At 52.6% G+C, this 14,806-nt stretch overlaps 7 protein-coding genes across 7 annotated transcripts; 4 read left to right on the forward strand and 3 right to left on the reverse strand.

Moving 5' to 3' along the window:
- Positions 1 to 988: 988 nt before the first annotated feature.
- Positions 989 to 2,131, forward strand: YSA1_2 (ADP-ribose diphosphatase). Its single transcript, XM_062911797.1, has 5 exons — positions 989 to 1,232; positions 1,315 to 1,349; positions 1,402 to 1,724; positions 1,783 to 1,798; positions 1,849 to 2,131. The coding sequence occupies exons 1-5, from the start codon at positions 1,179 to 1,181 to the stop codon at positions 2,072 to 2,074; spliced, it is 654 nt and encodes a 217-aa protein (XP_062765389.1). The 5' UTR covers positions 989 to 1,178; the 3' UTR covers positions 2,075 to 2,131.
- On the reverse strand, positions 1,622 to 2,946 carry QC763_401660 (uncharacterized protein; the record flags this gene model as incomplete). The annotated part of the gene is made up of 3 exons (XM_062911798.1): positions 1,622 to 2,589; positions 2,646 to 2,864; positions 2,934 to 2,946. The coding sequence occupies 3 exons, from the start codon at positions 2,944 to 2,946 to the stop codon at positions 2,159 to 2,161; spliced, it is 663 nt and encodes a 220-aa protein (XP_062765390.1). The 3' UTR covers positions 1,622 to 2,158.
- A 375-nt stretch (positions 2,947 to 3,321) lies between these two features.
- On the forward strand, positions 3,322 to 5,067 carry QC763_401670 (uncharacterized protein; the record flags this gene model as incomplete). Its single annotated transcript, XM_062911799.1, has 1 exon — positions 3,322 to 5,067. One exon carries the CDS (start codon positions 3,322 to 3,324, stop codon positions 5,065 to 5,067), a length of 1,746 nt encoding a protein of 581 aa, XP_062765391.1.
- A 176-nt stretch (positions 5,068 to 5,243) lies between these two features.
- On the reverse strand, positions 5,244 to 5,899 carry VMA10 (H(+)-transporting V1 sector ATPase subunit G; the record flags this gene model as incomplete). The annotated part of the gene is made up of 6 exons (XM_062911800.1): positions 5,244 to 5,402; positions 5,457 to 5,557; positions 5,620 to 5,628; positions 5,703 to 5,736; positions 5,794 to 5,832; positions 5,897 to 5,899. 6 exons carry the CDS (start codon positions 5,897 to 5,899, stop codon positions 5,244 to 5,246), a joined length of 345 nt encoding a protein of 114 aa, XP_062765392.1.
- A 371-nt stretch (positions 5,900 to 6,270) lies between these two features.
- On the forward strand, positions 6,271 to 6,882 carry QC763_401690 (uncharacterized protein). The gene is made up of 2 exons (XM_062911801.1): positions 6,271 to 6,412; positions 6,473 to 6,882. Exons 1-2 carry the CDS (start codon positions 6,317 to 6,319, stop codon positions 6,659 to 6,661), a joined length of 285 nt encoding a protein of 94 aa, XP_062765393.1. The 5' UTR covers positions 6,271 to 6,316; the 3' UTR covers positions 6,662 to 6,882.
- A 230-nt stretch (positions 6,883 to 7,112) lies between these two features.
- On the reverse strand, positions 7,113 to 11,369 carry RPB2 (DNA-directed RNA polymerase II subunit RPB2; the record flags this gene model as incomplete). The annotated part of the gene is made up of 2 exons (XM_062911802.1): positions 7,331 to 11,369; positions 7,113 to 7,275 (listed from the first exon to the last, which is right to left on the reverse strand). Exons 1-2 carry the CDS (start codon positions 11,002 to 11,004, stop codon positions 7,113 to 7,115), a joined length of 3,837 nt encoding a protein of 1,278 aa, XP_062765394.1. The 5' UTR covers positions 11,005 to 11,369.
- An 878-nt stretch (positions 11,370 to 12,247) lies between these two features.
- QC763_401710 (Endoglucanase 5A) lies at positions 12,248 to 14,189 on the forward strand. The gene is made up of 2 exons (XM_062911803.1): positions 12,248 to 13,206; positions 13,261 to 14,189. Exons 1-2 carry the CDS (start codon positions 12,863 to 12,865, stop codon positions 13,823 to 13,825), a joined length of 909 nt encoding a protein of 302 aa, XP_062765395.1. The 5' UTR covers positions 12,248 to 12,862; the 3' UTR covers positions 13,826 to 14,189.
- The last annotated feature ends 617 nt before the right edge of the window (positions 14,190 to 14,806 follow it).

A 14,806-nucleotide genomic window follows, 5' to 3' on the forward strand; every position in this document is an offset into this window, starting at 1 on the left:
GAAACTGTGGAGAGGACTGGGAGCAATAACATCAGGGGACCGTGGCCTGGTTACCTAACACAGCCAGGTTGACATCGAAATGGAAAAGAAAAACACGGAAATGAAAATAACAACTTCGAAATGGAAGAAAAGAACATGGATATGGAATATAAAAGGATATACGTGGTGGCTATCCGTGTGAGACATGACATCAAGACCCCCGAAAGTCTCGAGAAAGCCATCCACCACCCACCACCACTCCAAGTGGCATCAGTACCCTAACTCTGTGGAGGCAAAGAGACTTTGGTTGGGGCTTCAAGATCTGCTGGTACCTAAATAGATACGAGGTAGATAGCTCCACGTGCAGCTTTCACAGTCTGGCAGCTGACATGGAAACAGAGGAAGTATGAACGAGCGGAATTATCGGTCCTCAACATCTAGTGCAGACTTGGAAAGAGGAACCGTCGTGAGATCGGCGGCGTTTCACCACGGCATGGTGTCACACGAGATGAGCCTCAAGCGTGTCTGAGGGTCATGGGGGATATTCTTAGGTAAGTATTGAGATCTCCACATAAAGACCTAACTCACTACACTCATCTCATCCTGCAAGAGAGCTTAACTGGACGGAAGCTCATATGCGCGAAGTAAAGTTAGAATAAAAGCAGGCAGGCAGCGTTGAGTTGAGCATGCCTAGTGCATTGCTCTTGTCGTGATGATCACGTTGTCAAGAAAGAGTATCTAACGAAAGGGCATTCGAAACTGAGCCTCTAAAAGTTTGACACTTTTAAACGCCTTCGCTACACTCATACAATCTTACTATTCGAACTTAAGGGCATTAAATTTCCTGAAATCTTGCTCTGGAAAGCCACCTGTTAAGGCATGTGGATAAGGTAGTGTTTGAGCGGTAATGATTGGGGTTATCGCTGTGGCTCGATGAACGTTTACATTTACAACTAAAACTTGCTCACGACGCCTCATGATCTCTAGATACATGTAAACTCTTTCTATCCTTTTGTCAAGGTGACTGCCCCCTTTTATCCCCGAGTCTATCACGGTTAGGGGTGTGGGTAACAGTGTCCGACACAGTGCCTCCATCTCCCGCACAGTCTTCCCCACACGCTTAATTCGACGTCATTGAAGTTCATCTGATGCTCGGCAATTCTCACGTACCACACTTATAAGTGTAGGCCAAAGTCATCATGTCTTCAGGAACCAATCCATCAGCCGCGAGAATTGTTTCCGTGAAACCACTGGTAAGCCTATCCTCATTATCCCATCTGCTGTATCCCATACTACCACCTCCCCTCCTTCTCACATGTCTAACATCTCACTCAGGAAAACAAAGACGCCCGCTGGCTCAACCTAGTCCAGTGAGCTATTCACTCTCCTCACACTCAACTCAAAGTAATAACCCAAAATTAGAATAGAATACCTCACCCCCGACGGACAAACCCGCCAATGGGAAGCCATCCACCGCACCACCACCCCTAAATCCAGCCCAGGCGGCGTCGACTCTGTCCACATCATCGCTGTCCGCTCTTGCTCATCAGACCCAAGCAGGAAGGAGATTCTCCTAGAGAAACAATTCCGGCCACCAGCGGGCAAGGTCTGCATCGAGTTCCCCGCCGGACTGGTCGATCCCAACGAGAGCATCGAGACGTGTGCGCTGAGAGAGCTGAGAGAGGAGACGGGGTATGTCGGGGAGGTGATGGGCAAGGTTGGGGGGAGTATGGTGATGTTTGGATGTGAGTTTCTCTCTTCTAACTGTTGTTATGTGAAGAAGGATACGCTAACATTGAACAGCACCCGCATCTTCGGCGTAGGTTAATTTCTACAATATGAATAGACAGAATACTAACAAACACCCAGCGCCAAAACAGTCTTCATCCACGCCACCATCGACACGTGCAAACCAGAAAACCAGACCCCCGTCGCCGAACTCGAAGACGGCGAGTTCATCGAGCCATTCTGGGTCCCGCTTGCCAATCTACACTCCCAAATCAGAAGGCTAGCCGAGGAAGGTTTCGCCATTGACAGCAAAGTTGGGATCTACGCGGAAGGCCTAGAGATGGGACGCTTGCTCAACGGTGCCTAGACGCTCACTAAAAAGGACCAGAACTATACCCTACTGAATCCATTTCATTTTACTGCCGTTCATAAACCCTCCTATCTGTCTCACCTAATCCAAAACCGGCTCCTCAATCTCATCCACCAACCCATCCCCCAACTCGACCCTCTCCTCAAAACTCCACCCCAAACCCCCCTCCTTGGCAGTCCACTCCCTCTCCTGGATCTTCACATTTCCCTCGACCTCATCCGCAAAATCAAACACCCTGTAATCAGCATTCATGTACCATCTCCCCGTAACCCCCGCTCGCAAAAACCCCGAATGTGACACGACGATGATCGCCTTTTCTTTTCGTTGTTTCAAATCCCTGAGAACCGCTTGCCCTCTGGCCATAATGGCTTGTTTAGTGTTGAAATACTTTTTCCCAGACGGGGAGGTTTTGTCGGGATAGACTGGATCGACGTGGTCAAAGTTTACCTGAGGGAATTCAGACTTTAGAGAGGAGATGGGGGAGCCTGTGTCGCAGGGTTGGGTTGAGTTTTCTGGGGGGAAGTTAGTCATATTGTTGGGTAATGAAAGAGGAGGGGGCGGGGAATACCTTGCCACCCGGCGTGAGCTTCAAAGGGGATGCCTAAATCGCCAAAGGCTAGGAGGGCTGTCTCGATGGTTCTGCGCATGGGGCTGACGATGATGAGGCCTACTTCGAGCTCGGGGTTGGGGCCGGTGATTTTGGGGACGAGGTTTTGTTTGAGGGAGTTGCATTGGGAGCGGCCTAGGACGGAGAGTTCTGGGTCGGGGATGGTGTAGTCTTGTGTTGCTGGGAGGGGTGTTAGTTGAATATGTTCTGATATGATACATCGTAGTATTAGGAAGATAGAAGGGGCACTTATTGTCAACATTGTGAAGGGCCTGGGCGTGCCGGACTAAGATGATAGTTGGTGGCATGGTGAGTTTACAAATTTAGGTTGCCAAAGTCAAAGTTGGATGGAAACAAGACGAGTTCAAATATGACTTTGTAGAAGTATCGTTCCATGTCTGTGGCGTAAGGTGAGAGAGGTTGGGCTTCCTGGACCGTGAGTCAGGGGTGAGATGAACACTGTGCTGGCACTTGGCGGTCACCCACGTCAGCACAGTGCGCATCGTTAGAGCGCAAACTGTTTGTGCCAAGCTATCGGTGACGGGACGCGCGATTGACCTTTTCTTTTTGCCGGCACAACACGTTCCAGCACCATCATCAAGCCTTCAAGGTTCTCAGCAAGCAATTGATCGTCATCATGCCCAGCAAACGGAAGCTGGATCTTCCCCCGGCTGAAATCTACAAAGCAGCCAAACTCGCCTCCAATGGCTCCCGACATGCTCACGTAGAAGAAGACGACGATCTCGAAGCTGGTCCAGCTCCCCCACCAGAAGACGACGATGGTGACTACGGTCCATCAGCGCCACCAGAGGATGACGATGGCGACGACGAAGAAGGCCGATTCTTTGGCGGCGGGATAACAGAAACAGAAAAAGAAGTCCTCGACTTTATGGATTCCAATCAACAATCCACCGCGTTCGACGCAGGCCCCGAAACGATCGACGGCTCCTGGCTCAAGAAAACTGCGCTCTCCTTCGAGAAGAAAATCTCGCGTAACGCCGAGCTCCGCGCCAAATTCGAAAACGACCCCAGCAAGTTCATCGACTCGGAAGCCGACCTCGACTCGGCAATCAAGTCCCTCTCCATCCTCTCCGACCACCCATCCCTCTACCCCCTCTTCGCCCAGCTCGGCAGCGCTGCCAGCCTCGTTTCCTTGCTAGCCCACGAAAACACCGACATCGCCATCGATGCAGTAGAGATCCTCTCCGAGCTCACAGACCAAGATGTCTCCGCCTCCGAACCCGACTGGTCCTCCCTCGTCAACGCCTGCCTCGAGGCCGATCTGTTAGGTCTCCTAACCTCCAACTTTTCCCGCCTAGACGAAACCAACGAGTCCGACCGCGAGGGGGTATACCACGCCCTCTCCCTCCTCGAAAACCTCTCTAGTTCCCCAACCATATGCGACAAACTCGGCTCTGACAAGCCCCTGGTTCAATACCTCCTGAACCGCATCTCCACCCCCCAAGAGAAGGAAACCTCCCAAAACAAACAATACTCCGCCGAAATCCTGGCCATCCTCGTCTCCTCCTCCCTTACCAACCGGACTTGTCTCGTATCCCTCAACGCGGTGGATATTCTCCTTCAACAGATCGCCCCCTACCGCAAACGCGACCCAGACAAGAGCTCATCATCTTACACCCCCGAATTCATCCGCAACTCATTCGAGTGTCTATCCAGTCTTGTCTCCTCTCCCGAAGGGAAAAAAGCCTTTATCGAAGCAGAAGGGGTGGAGCTCTGTCTCATTATGCTCAAGGACGGGGGCCCAAAGATAACCAAACCGTCCTCACTACGACTGCTCGACCACGCATGCGCGTTTTCCCCCGAGATGGCAACCAAGATTGTGACAGAGGGGGGGTTGAAGACTTTGTTTACGATGTTTATGAAGAATAAGACTTCTATAGGGCAGACAACGGAGCATCTAATCGGGATATTTGCCTCGATGCTTCGTTTCCTACCAGCCGAGTCCCCTGAACGAATCAGGACGCTGGCAAAGTTTGTCGAGAAGGAGTATGAGAAATTGGAAAAGACGGTGCAGCTGAGGAGGGAGTACGCTGCCAGGCTGGGGGTGGTGGATGCTGCTATTCAAGAAGAAAATAACACGCTGGATAGGAAAGAGAGGGAGGAAATGGAGGATGAGTTCTTCTCCAGGAGGCTAGATGCGGGGTTGTTTTGCCTGCAGAGTATAGATGTTGTTCTTGCCTGGCTCATCGCGGAGGATGATGGCGCTAGGGACAAAATCAAACAGTTGTTGGCCGACCGGGATGAGGATCTTGGGGTGTTGAGGAAAACGATACAAGAGCAGATTGAGGGGGTGGATGAGGGGGGCGAGGATGGGAGGGAGACGAAGGAGATGTTGAGTACGTTGGTCAGATTTTTGGTGTGAAGTTGTAATAAGAAATTAAGAAACCACACGGGACAGTGGAAAGAATGTAAAGCGACGGCAAAATGATTATGTGAATCTTAGGTGACTAAACGCCCGCAAAAATAATACACTGCTCCCCCTTCTATCTTCTGTCAATCCCCCTCTCACTTACCCCCCCCTGTATCAAGACCACCCCCTCAAGCAGCAATAGGCTCCGGCCTGGGGTTAAACACAGCCTCGAGCAGATCATTGATGACCTCGTCCTGGTTCTTCTTGCCCGCCTCCCTGATCTTGGCGATCTGATCGTCGGCCTCCTTGTTGGCTTCTTCCTCGGCGGCCTTGTTGCCTTGGGTGTGCTGTACTTTCCATTAGCACCCAGTCCCCCTCTATTTTCTCTCCAGAAGACAAACCTCGGCCTCAAACTTCTTGTACTCCTCCTCCTTCTTGGCGCGGTAGGCTTCAATCTCCTTTTTGGCTTCGTCGCGGGCTTCACGGACGCGCTTGGTGCGGTCTGTTTTTTTGTGAGTGGTTGCTCCATCGGGGTGGTGGTATGGGAAGGGGACGGGAACGTACACTCGCGAGCTAGACAGGACGGACAGAGGGGTGTTAGCTTTGTTTATGGGATAACAGTCGGGCGGTTGGGGGGGGGAGAATACCCTTTTGCACAATCTTGCTGGCGTCTCTCTCAGCCTACCAATATGTCAACTACCACGTCATGGAATACATGTTGGCAAAAGGGCGACAAACGTCGAGAAGGGTCTGGATCCCGGCGGAGTTTTGGGCCGACTGTAGACAGAGCAACCTGTTAGCAACGGTGATGGATGCGACGGGGGGCAATGGCAAGGCAGACCATCTTTAATGTATGGGGTCTGTAGTTATCTCAAGGTTGGTTGGCTGGTTGGTTGGCTGGTTGGTTGGGAAGGACGAAAAAGCGACACTGGCTGGCGTGATTACAAGTCGTGCTGAGTTGATGTCAATGTCTAGATAGGTCGATGGATGGATTCAATGCTTTTGTTTCGATGTTGTCGCTGCTGCGCAACCAACAGCAGCTCCCACACCACAGCTCCCCCCGCAAGGCAGGGATCCAGGGTTCACCCTGCCGCTGACGCTGACGTACATTTTGCCTGCCGCCAGAACCCAACAAACAGGCGGTCAGAACCGGCAGAATTGATCGCCCTCCCATCATCCCATGTGTCAATCGCAATGCGACTGACAAATCGATTGGAAATAACCTCTCCCAAAACGAATCGTCACAAAAACAAACCAAAAAATGTCAAAAGCCTCCAAACTCACCCTCCTGGGAACCTCCCTCTTCGCGCTGGGCACAGTAGTCTTCGTGCACTACCAGCAAAAGGCCGAGCAACAAGTATGTTCATCCCAAACCTCCAACCTTGATGGCCAGGATAGGTGGTTGACCTGAGAACAGGCCATGCACCAAGGCGTAATCCGCGACATGGAACAACAACGCCTAAAACGCGAGCGACAAGCCGACTTCGACATGCAGCGCGCCCTCGAGGCCGAGTACAAAAAGGACCAAAGCGTCAGGGACACAACCGCCGAGATGGACCCAGCACTGTCAAAAAGAGGGGGGTTGAACGTGCCGGTAGCCAGGTAGCATTGGTAGTGGTCAAGGGAAGAAAAAAAACACAGAGAGATAGATACCCACGATGGCTTCATGTATAAAATATGTATCATTACACTTCTCACACATCATCTTACGTACCATATTGTTGGTGCTTATATCTACAAGCAAACAAACAAACGCAAAAGACGAAAAGATAATCTCCCCCGCTTCCAGTCTCGCTGCTGCCTCTCAACGCAGAAACGTTGCCGGCTCCTAAACCAAAGCCCACTTCAGAATAATGCCCATCCCTACCTGGCAGGCTACCTTTTAATGACAAAACCTCTTGCAAAAACGCCAAAAACGTTCCCTTGCCCAAAACGGATGCATGTGAATTTTATTTGTTTTGTTGCTCCCCTCTTGACGGCTAGCTTGATTGCTGGGTATGGTTGCTTGCCGCCATTCTCAACGAGACACCTTTGCGGTGCCCAACCCCTCAGCGCGATTAGCGGACCGAGATACCCGACCTGCTGGTAAACATGCGCGAGGCAATGCCCATCGACATGAGCTCCTGGAAAAGCAGCTTGGCCGCGTACGGCATGTGTACCTGTGCAATCTTGGTCTTGTTCTTGCAAGGCCGGCATTCGAAGGATTGCTTGGTGAGGTTCCTGGAAAAATCATCGTTAGCATCTTGTTGATGAAAAATAAAAAGGGGGGACCTACGCGATAGGCGTCATCAACCCGCAAATTTCGCAAATGTGCACGCGGTACGCATCAGACACCTCAAACAGACGCTCCTTCAAGAACGATGCGGCGCCGTGGGCAATCATACAATCACGTTCCATTTCTCCGAAACGGAGACCGCCGTCTCTGGCACGACCCTCAACTGGCTGACGGGTCATGATCTGGACCGGCCCACGAGCACGCGCGTGGATCTTGTCGTCCACCATGTGTCTGAGACGCTGGTAGTAGGTGGGACCAAAGAAGCACTGGGCCCGGAGTTTGCGTCCAGTGTGGCCGTGGTACAGGATCTCGAAGCCACGAGACTGGTACCCCTGCTCGCGGAGCAGGTCAGAGACCGAGTCGACCGTCACGTCCGTAAAGGGGGTGGCGTCGCCTTCCAGGCCCTTAAGTGTGGCCACCTTGGAAAGCAGACACTCGACCAAATGGGCAATGGTCATACGGGACGGAATGGCGTGGGGGTTGATAATGATGTCTGGCGTGATGCCTTCGGCCGTAAAGGGCATGTCCTCCATCCGATAGGTGAGTCCAATGGTACCTTTTTGCCCGTGGCGAGACGCAAACTTGTCGCCAATCTGAGGAATCTTGGTTGTCCGCACCCTGACCTTGACGTAGCGCATGCCATCTTGATTGGTCGTGAGCACGACCGAGTCCACAATACCACTCTCGGTGCTGCGAAGAGGCGTCGACGCATCACGCTTGACATGCTGCTGCTGCCGCTGCCCAAGTTCGGCATTGTCAGGGTTGATGGGCGACGTCTTTCCGATGATGATGTCTTCGCCCGACACACGGATGCCAGGAGCAATAATTCCGTCAGCATCCAGTTTGTCGTACGTCCCGTGTTTTAACCTCAACGTGTCACCGCGGGTTGGCTTCTCAAACATCTCCACAATATTGATACCCACCCGCTTCTCGCAGTCCGTGTAAGAACGGAAGAACAGACTGCGGAAGATGCCGCGATCAATGCTGCTCTGGTTCATGACGACGGAATCTTCCTGGTTGTAGCCAGAATAACAGAGGATGGCCACAATGGCGTTCTGACCGGCAGGCAACTCTCGGAACTTGAGGAACTCCATGGACCGCGTGGTAGCCAACGGCTTTTGTGGGTAGTACAGAATATTGGCCATGGTGTCCATGCGGCGGGAATAGTTGGTAAGGAAGAAGCCCATGGCCTGCTTACCCATGGCAGACTGATATGTGTTACGGGGCGACTGGTTGTGGTCGGGGAACGGAATGATACTGGCGCAGATACCGAGAAGCATGGCGGGGTGGATTTCGCAATGCGTGTACATGTGTGTCGTCTTGTTGACCTTGGTGCGGATCCTGTTGTTGCCTTGGCCAGAGGTGGTTTCGATATGGAATCCTAGCTTGGTCATGCGGAAATCATCCAGATCCTGAGGGGTCATGCAGATCATAGTGGTTTCTTCCTCCTCGGCGTCCAGGTATTCAATGGCCCCCGATTTAAGGAGACCTTGCCAACCCCAGTAGTCCGGGTGATACTTGCCAAGTTCCTTGTCCCTTTGGAGCCTGGCAATGTGGTCCTTGTTGAGAATAAGTTGCCCCTTTTCTACGCCGTGGTTGCCCTTCTCCTCTTGCTCAACAGTGAAGAGCGGTCTCATGACACGACCGGCATCAGAGAAAATCTTGAACTCGCGCTCGCGAATGTCCCGAACAAGGGACACTTCGAAACTGATTACGTTCTTCCGCCTCAGATCTTGTACCAACGTGACGAGCTGCTTGGGGTCGTTGTGCACACCCACCCATGTGCCGTTCACAAACACCTTGGTCGCGTTGGGCGCGCGAAGCGGCTCGTACTCCTCCAAGACATCCATGCCGCGGGCCGTCATGAAGTCGACGATTGGGTCAGCCGGAGTACCCACACTCACGTAGCACATCAGAGACAAGTTCTTGACCAGACCGCAAGCCTGTCCCTCAGGCGTTTCGGCTGGGCAGACCAAACCCCAATGAGTGTTGTGAAGCTGTCTGGGTTTGGCAAGCTTGCCGTCACGCCCGATGGGCGTATTGGTACGTCTCAAATGGGACAGCGTGGAGGCAAAGGTATAACGGTTCAACACCTGTGACACACCAGCCGTGGAGCTCATGGCCTTCTTCTGATCACCCCAGTTCCCGGTGGCCAACGAGTACTTGAGAGCGTTTGTCAATGTGTTGGCCTTGATGCCAAGGGCCAGAGTGAAATGCTTGTTGGTGTCGAGGCAGCGCTTCATGTACCCCATGAGATCCTGTGTCATGCGACGAACAACGCCACGGAAGAGCTTGGCCAAAAGCGGACCAGCCAAATCCAACCTCTTCTTCCCAAAGTGATCACGGTCGTCAGTATCCCTGCGACCGAGCGCGCATTGAAGAAGCTTGTTGACCATGTAGCCCAAGAAGAAGGCTTTCCTCGTTTCACAACCTTCTGTCTGTGAGATGTGGGGCAACATCTCCTTCTGAAGAAGATCCTTCGCGGCCCTGATGCGGTTCATGCGGTTCTGACCCATATTCCCGTTGCCACGCTTGCCGATAAAGTCCAGAGCAATTTCTCGGTCCTGGATGCAGAAAGCCTCCTCGATGCAAGGCCGCAAAGCCTCCAGCATCTGTGTGTCCTTGCGATCGTAGCAAATGTGGTTCAGGATATCCTCGTCGGACACAATGCCAAGAGCACGGAAGACGATGGCGAGGGAGACATCCTCACGGACGTAGGGCAGAGTAACGCTCACAGTATTGGCCAATCTGCCCTTCTCGTTGGATGCCTTGGTGTGCAACTTCATCTGCAGCGACGAAATCAGACGAGAGCCCTTTTCAAGAGCACTCCTGATCTCAGCCTGGTACGAGACACTGCCTCCTGGTGGCTTCTTGAAGACTTGGACAATGTTGGCCGCCGATCGCTCCTGGGCGATCAAGACCTTCTCGGAACCGTTGATGATAAAGTAACCACCCTGGTCGTAAGGGCACTCGTTGAGCACAAAGAGCGACTCGTCGTCCTCGCCGTACAAGTGGCAGATTTGCGACTTGACCATGACGGGAAGCTTGCCGAGGAAAATGAGATCGCCCCTATCATTCTCCCCCTTGGAGCCCTCTCCAGGCATGTCGCTCTCTTCCTCCTCCCATCGAATCGTCATCGGGTGCTCGCCCGTCTCCCGCATAAGCTCGTGCTGCTCATCATCCAGCTCGTTTAGTGGAACGGGCTCGTTGATGGCAACACGGGCGCGCTTGGAAACCTTGCAGTACATGGGCGCAGAGTATGTGAGGTTACGGTCGCGGCACTCGTAGGGCAAGAGACTGGTTGTCTCGCCTGAAATTTCGGTGAGGGTGGGCTTCGAGATCATGACGTTGCCGAAATGAATGTCGTATCTCCGCAGGGCGATATCTCTGCCCTGGTCGTCACCGGGATTGGGATGGTCGAGTGTGAGATCGGCATATTCGTCGACGAGAGACTGGATGGTGCTGCTGGTGAATTCATCAAAAGAATCAATCTGTTGCGACACCAGACCCTTCATATCAAAGTAGGCCGAGATGACATCCCAGCAGTCCTCCGGTGTGATGGCGGCCTCGTCCTGATCGACGCCCAACTCGTCGCCATTTTCGTAGTTGTTGTCATCGTCGAACTCGTCGCCGTAGCCGCCATACGACTGACTCTGGGTCGCGTAATCAGCCATGGTTTGATGATTGTGGTCGGGTTAGAATTGGTGGGAGAGATGCCCAGCAGCCAGCTACCGAGTGGTGGGCAAAAAAGAGAAGATGAGCGACGGATTAGAAATCGCCACAAAGAAGCGGCGCGCGCATCAACTTGGGAGGAGCGCAAGGCCCTCAACGCATCAAAAACAAGATATTCGCAAGTCGATAGTTATTCTCCTGGATGCGGAAAAGAGTGGGTGTGTGTGTGATGGCGAAAAGAATGGAAAAATCGCGATTCGTGAGTCGCTGGGCTTTGGAGGCGGCGACTGGTGATGGTTTGTTGCTGGACGTCGTCGCCTTCCCCAGTGGAATTTCTGCTGGCTGGAGAGGCTGAAGGTGCGGCAGGCACACCGCTAATCCCGGTTGGGTCAAAGCGCCGGGACCACCTCGACAGCTCTTTGTGCCGCACGTGATCACGCATCAAATTCACTTCATCCTTGGCCCCACCAAAAACCGCGAATTTTTCACGCGTCTTATCTTAACCTGTCGCCTTGGCCCCTGCTCCCTCAAATGCAGTCAGAAGCCGAGAAACCCATCATTGACGTGTCGGTCCACGAACACAATCTACCATGTTGCCATATCGAGGCGCAAAGCCTCAATGTGTGTCCAGTCAATATCGAACTGCATGAGAATAAAACAGCATCCAGTCTCTTCCTCGAATTTCTATCTGTCACTGAGTGAGAGCTTCCCTCCTCGGTCAATCAACTGATTCGTTTTCAATCTTTTTTCCAGTGAGCAACCAGAGCCACTTTCTTCTTTCTGAGGCTCTTTTACATTGACCTCGGTGCATCTGTCATTACATGGGCTCCACTCACCTTGGGGGTCGGTGTTGATCAGAACTACTGTCTGTGTCATTGTTGCACGTTTGACTTCTCATGATTTGGTGTCTCTCGGGTCAAGCATGTTGGGCAATCATCCTTTGTCAGTTCATTTCCCTCAAAACCATCACATTTATCAATTCTGTCACTCTGGTCTCTACCGGGCAAACCCTCCTCATTCCGTTACAGAGAGCCAGTCAACTGAGTCGAGTATCACCGTCGAAACAAACAACTCTGTGGTGCTCGGTGGTACTCGGTGCTACATTGCCGCCTCTATTTGACCGAGGACGGAATCAACCGGCCATCCAGCTCAATGAGACTATTTGTGCACTTTTACAACTTTGCCAGCGGCTTCCCGTGGACAAGAAGATTATCTCTGGACATACCTTATGCAGTGTCTTAACAACAATATTATACCCTCCAACAGCTTGGCACACCAATTTTCGCCCGTAATGCCAATGCCTTTCATATGCAATCAAGCATTACATCATGGCTAAAACCAAGCAGCATAGTTCTTGTCGTCGAAAAACAAGTCGTTGCGCGGCCTACGTCCCGTGGGGGAAATCGTTCCCGGCATTCCGACTGCGTGGAGCAGCGACCCGCAGCGTTACATTACCCATCGTCCGCTATCCCCTTCCGGGCTTGCTCACGGCCCAGGTTCCGGGAATGCGGAGCGCCACCGTTTCAGTCAAACTGGGAGGCGGCTCGGCACTGACTTGGCCCTGAAACCTCGACCCGAGATTTTCGGTGGGGTGACTACCCCATGGAGCCCTGCTCCGTGATGTTTACTCGGTGACACAGGCTCGCCTGTTCCCGTCGATCGGATGGCTCGTCCAATCTGCCGTTGAGAGACCTTGCTCGTGGCGTGGGTTACGCTTGGTCCTGAGTTCTATGAGCTAAGACCGGGGGGGAAAGGAGGTGAGCAAGTATATCAAGATGGTCCTGCCCGGTGTTTTGGCCGTTTCCCTTTCGTCATCACCGCCCCCATTCTCCTGCTATCCTCTTTTGACCCGTAGTCAAGATGCGTTCCTCAGCTGTTCTTCAGACTTCTCTCCTTGCTGTCCTGCCTCTTGCCGTTCAGGCTCAGGGCGCCTCTGGGTCTGGCAAGTCTACCAGATACTGGGACTGCTGCAAGCCATCATGTGCCTGGCCAGGTAAGGCGGCGGTCAACAGACCCGTCTTTGCCTGTGACGCCAACTTTCAGCGCATTTCCGACTCTGGTGTTGCCTCTGGCTGCAATGGTGGCTCTGCCTACTCGTGCGCTGACCACAGTGCCTGGGCCATCAACGACAACCTCTCCTATGGCTTCGCTGCCACTGCTCTGAGCGGGGGATCCGAAGCTTCTTGGTGCTGTGCCTGTTACGAGTAAGCATCTCCCCCTCTCCCGCCGTATGACCCCTCACCACTAACATCTCCCAGACTCACCTTCACCGACGGCCCCGTCGCCGGCAAGAAAATGGTCGTCCAGTCCACCTCCACCGGCGGCGACCTCGGAAGCAACCACTTCGACCTCAACATCCCCGGCGGCGGTGTCGGCCTTTTCGACGGCTGCAAGCCCCAATTCGGCGGCCTCCCCGGCGCCACCTACGGCGGTATCTCCGACCGCAGCCAGTGCGCCTCGTTCCCCGACGCCCTCAAGCCCGGGTGCAACTGGAGGTTTGACTGGTTCAAGAACGCGGATAACCCGTCGTTTACCTTCAGACAAGTCCAGTGCCCGTCTGAGTTGACGGCGAGGAGCGGGTGCAAGCGGGATGACGATTCCCGGTTCCCGGTATTTTCTCCCCCGGGAGGCGGCAGCCAGCCCCAGCCTCAGCCGACTAGCAGTGCGGCGCAGAACCCGAACCCGACTCCTAGCGCGGCGCCGGGTGGGTGCAGGGCTGCGAAGTATGCGCAGTGTGGTGGGCAGGGGTTTACGGGGTGCACTACTTGTGAGGCGGGGAGCACTTGCACTGCTAGCAATCAGTGGTATTCCCAGTGCCTATAAGCGGTAGAGGCCTGGAGCCGAGCTTCGTTACTTGGTTGGATGAGGTGGGCAGAGACTTGATGAATCATTCTTGTCTTTGTGGAAGGGTTTGGTTGGGGTTGAAAAATTCTTTTCTTGGTATATATGATATCTTACTTTAGCAATTTCGGCCTACGCTGCGTCGGTTTCCTTTTTATTTTTTTATTCTTTTCTCTTTCAAACAAAACAGTTCATCATTACCTTAGCCATTATCCATACCCGTACATTGGAAGGCTTATTCTATACAATGTAAACTATCACACAGTGGACGCCGTGCATTGTTCACAAAGCAGTGCGTGTTTATAGTGTAAATAATGTAAATGAAGAATAAGAAGAAAACCCACAGGAAAGAGTGTTCGTTTTAAGTGTTACACGCTCCTGTTAGCTCTTTATCTTCCATCCAAGCGCCCTCGGGAAATGACTACCGTCTCCGTATTTTCTGCTGGCCCCGAATGTCTCCATCGGAAATCTTGATGTCTCTCCTGTTGGCACACACATCAGCCTTTCTTCATTTGTTGGGGCTGACCACCCATTACACCAGTCCCTGAGTAGCTCATCCTCTTGTTTACCGATCCTTGTCTCTGCCAAACGGATTATGTATATCATCCAGCTCCCAAAATCTCCTAGCAGCTCCTTGTAAATGTCTCCTACACGAAAATCCAGTAGAACAAGGTCATCATCCTCCAAACCCATAATGTTTATACCTTGCAGCTCCTGATGATTCCCCCATCTCAGTCTTTCGGTGAAAAAAAAAAAAAGAATGAACACTCTCAAGGCGGGTAAAAATGCTATTGCTATCAGCACTGCCGATTGTCTCGTTTGAAACCCCAATTCTGAACTTCTTTGTCACACGGCAAAAGCCAACTACCCGCAACCACTACCAACAACACTGTCGATACCACCGCAAGGAGGGGTAAGTGCACGTTGTGAACCAGTCGTCAAAGTGAGGCAGACAATCAAAAG

This window comes from Podospora pseudopauciseta, chromosome 4 (assembly GCF_035222475.1).
Source record: "Podospora pseudopauciseta strain CBS 411.78 chromosome 4, whole genome shotgun sequence".
Classification (NCBI taxonomy): Eukaryota; Fungi; Ascomycota; class Sordariomycetes; order Sordariales; family Podosporaceae; genus Podospora; species Podospora pseudopauciseta.

Bases quoted from the DNA above. Each gene is read 5' to 3' on its own strand.
- YSA1_2 (XM_062911797.1), top strand. From the start codon at position 1,179: ATGTCTTCAGGAACCAATCCATCAGCCGCGAGAATTGTTTCCGTGAAA. The intron at 1,233-1,314 runs GTAAGCCTATCC...CATCTCACTCAG, and splicing joins TTGTTTCCGTGAAACCACTG to GAAAACAAAGACGCCCGCTG. The intron at 1,350-1,401 runs GTGAGCTATTCA...ACCCAAAATTAG, and splicing joins CGCTGGCTCAACCTAGTCCA to AATAGAATACCTCACCCCCG.
- QC763_401690 (XM_062911801.1), top strand. From the start codon at position 6,317: ATGTCAAAAGCCTCCAAACTCACCCTCCTGGGAACCTCCCTCTTCGCG. The intron at 6,413-6,472 runs GTATGTTCATCC...ACCTGAGAACAG, and splicing joins AGCAAAAGGCCGAGCAACAA to GCCATGCACCAAGGCGTAAT.
- QC763_401710 (XM_062911803.1), top strand. From the start codon at position 12,863: ATGCGTTCCTCAGCTGTTCTTCAGACTTCTCTCCTTGCTGTCCTGCCT. The intron at 13,207-13,260 runs GTAAGCATCTCC...AACATCTCCCAG, and splicing joins TGGTGCTGTGCCTGTTACGA to ACTCACCTTCACCGACGGCC.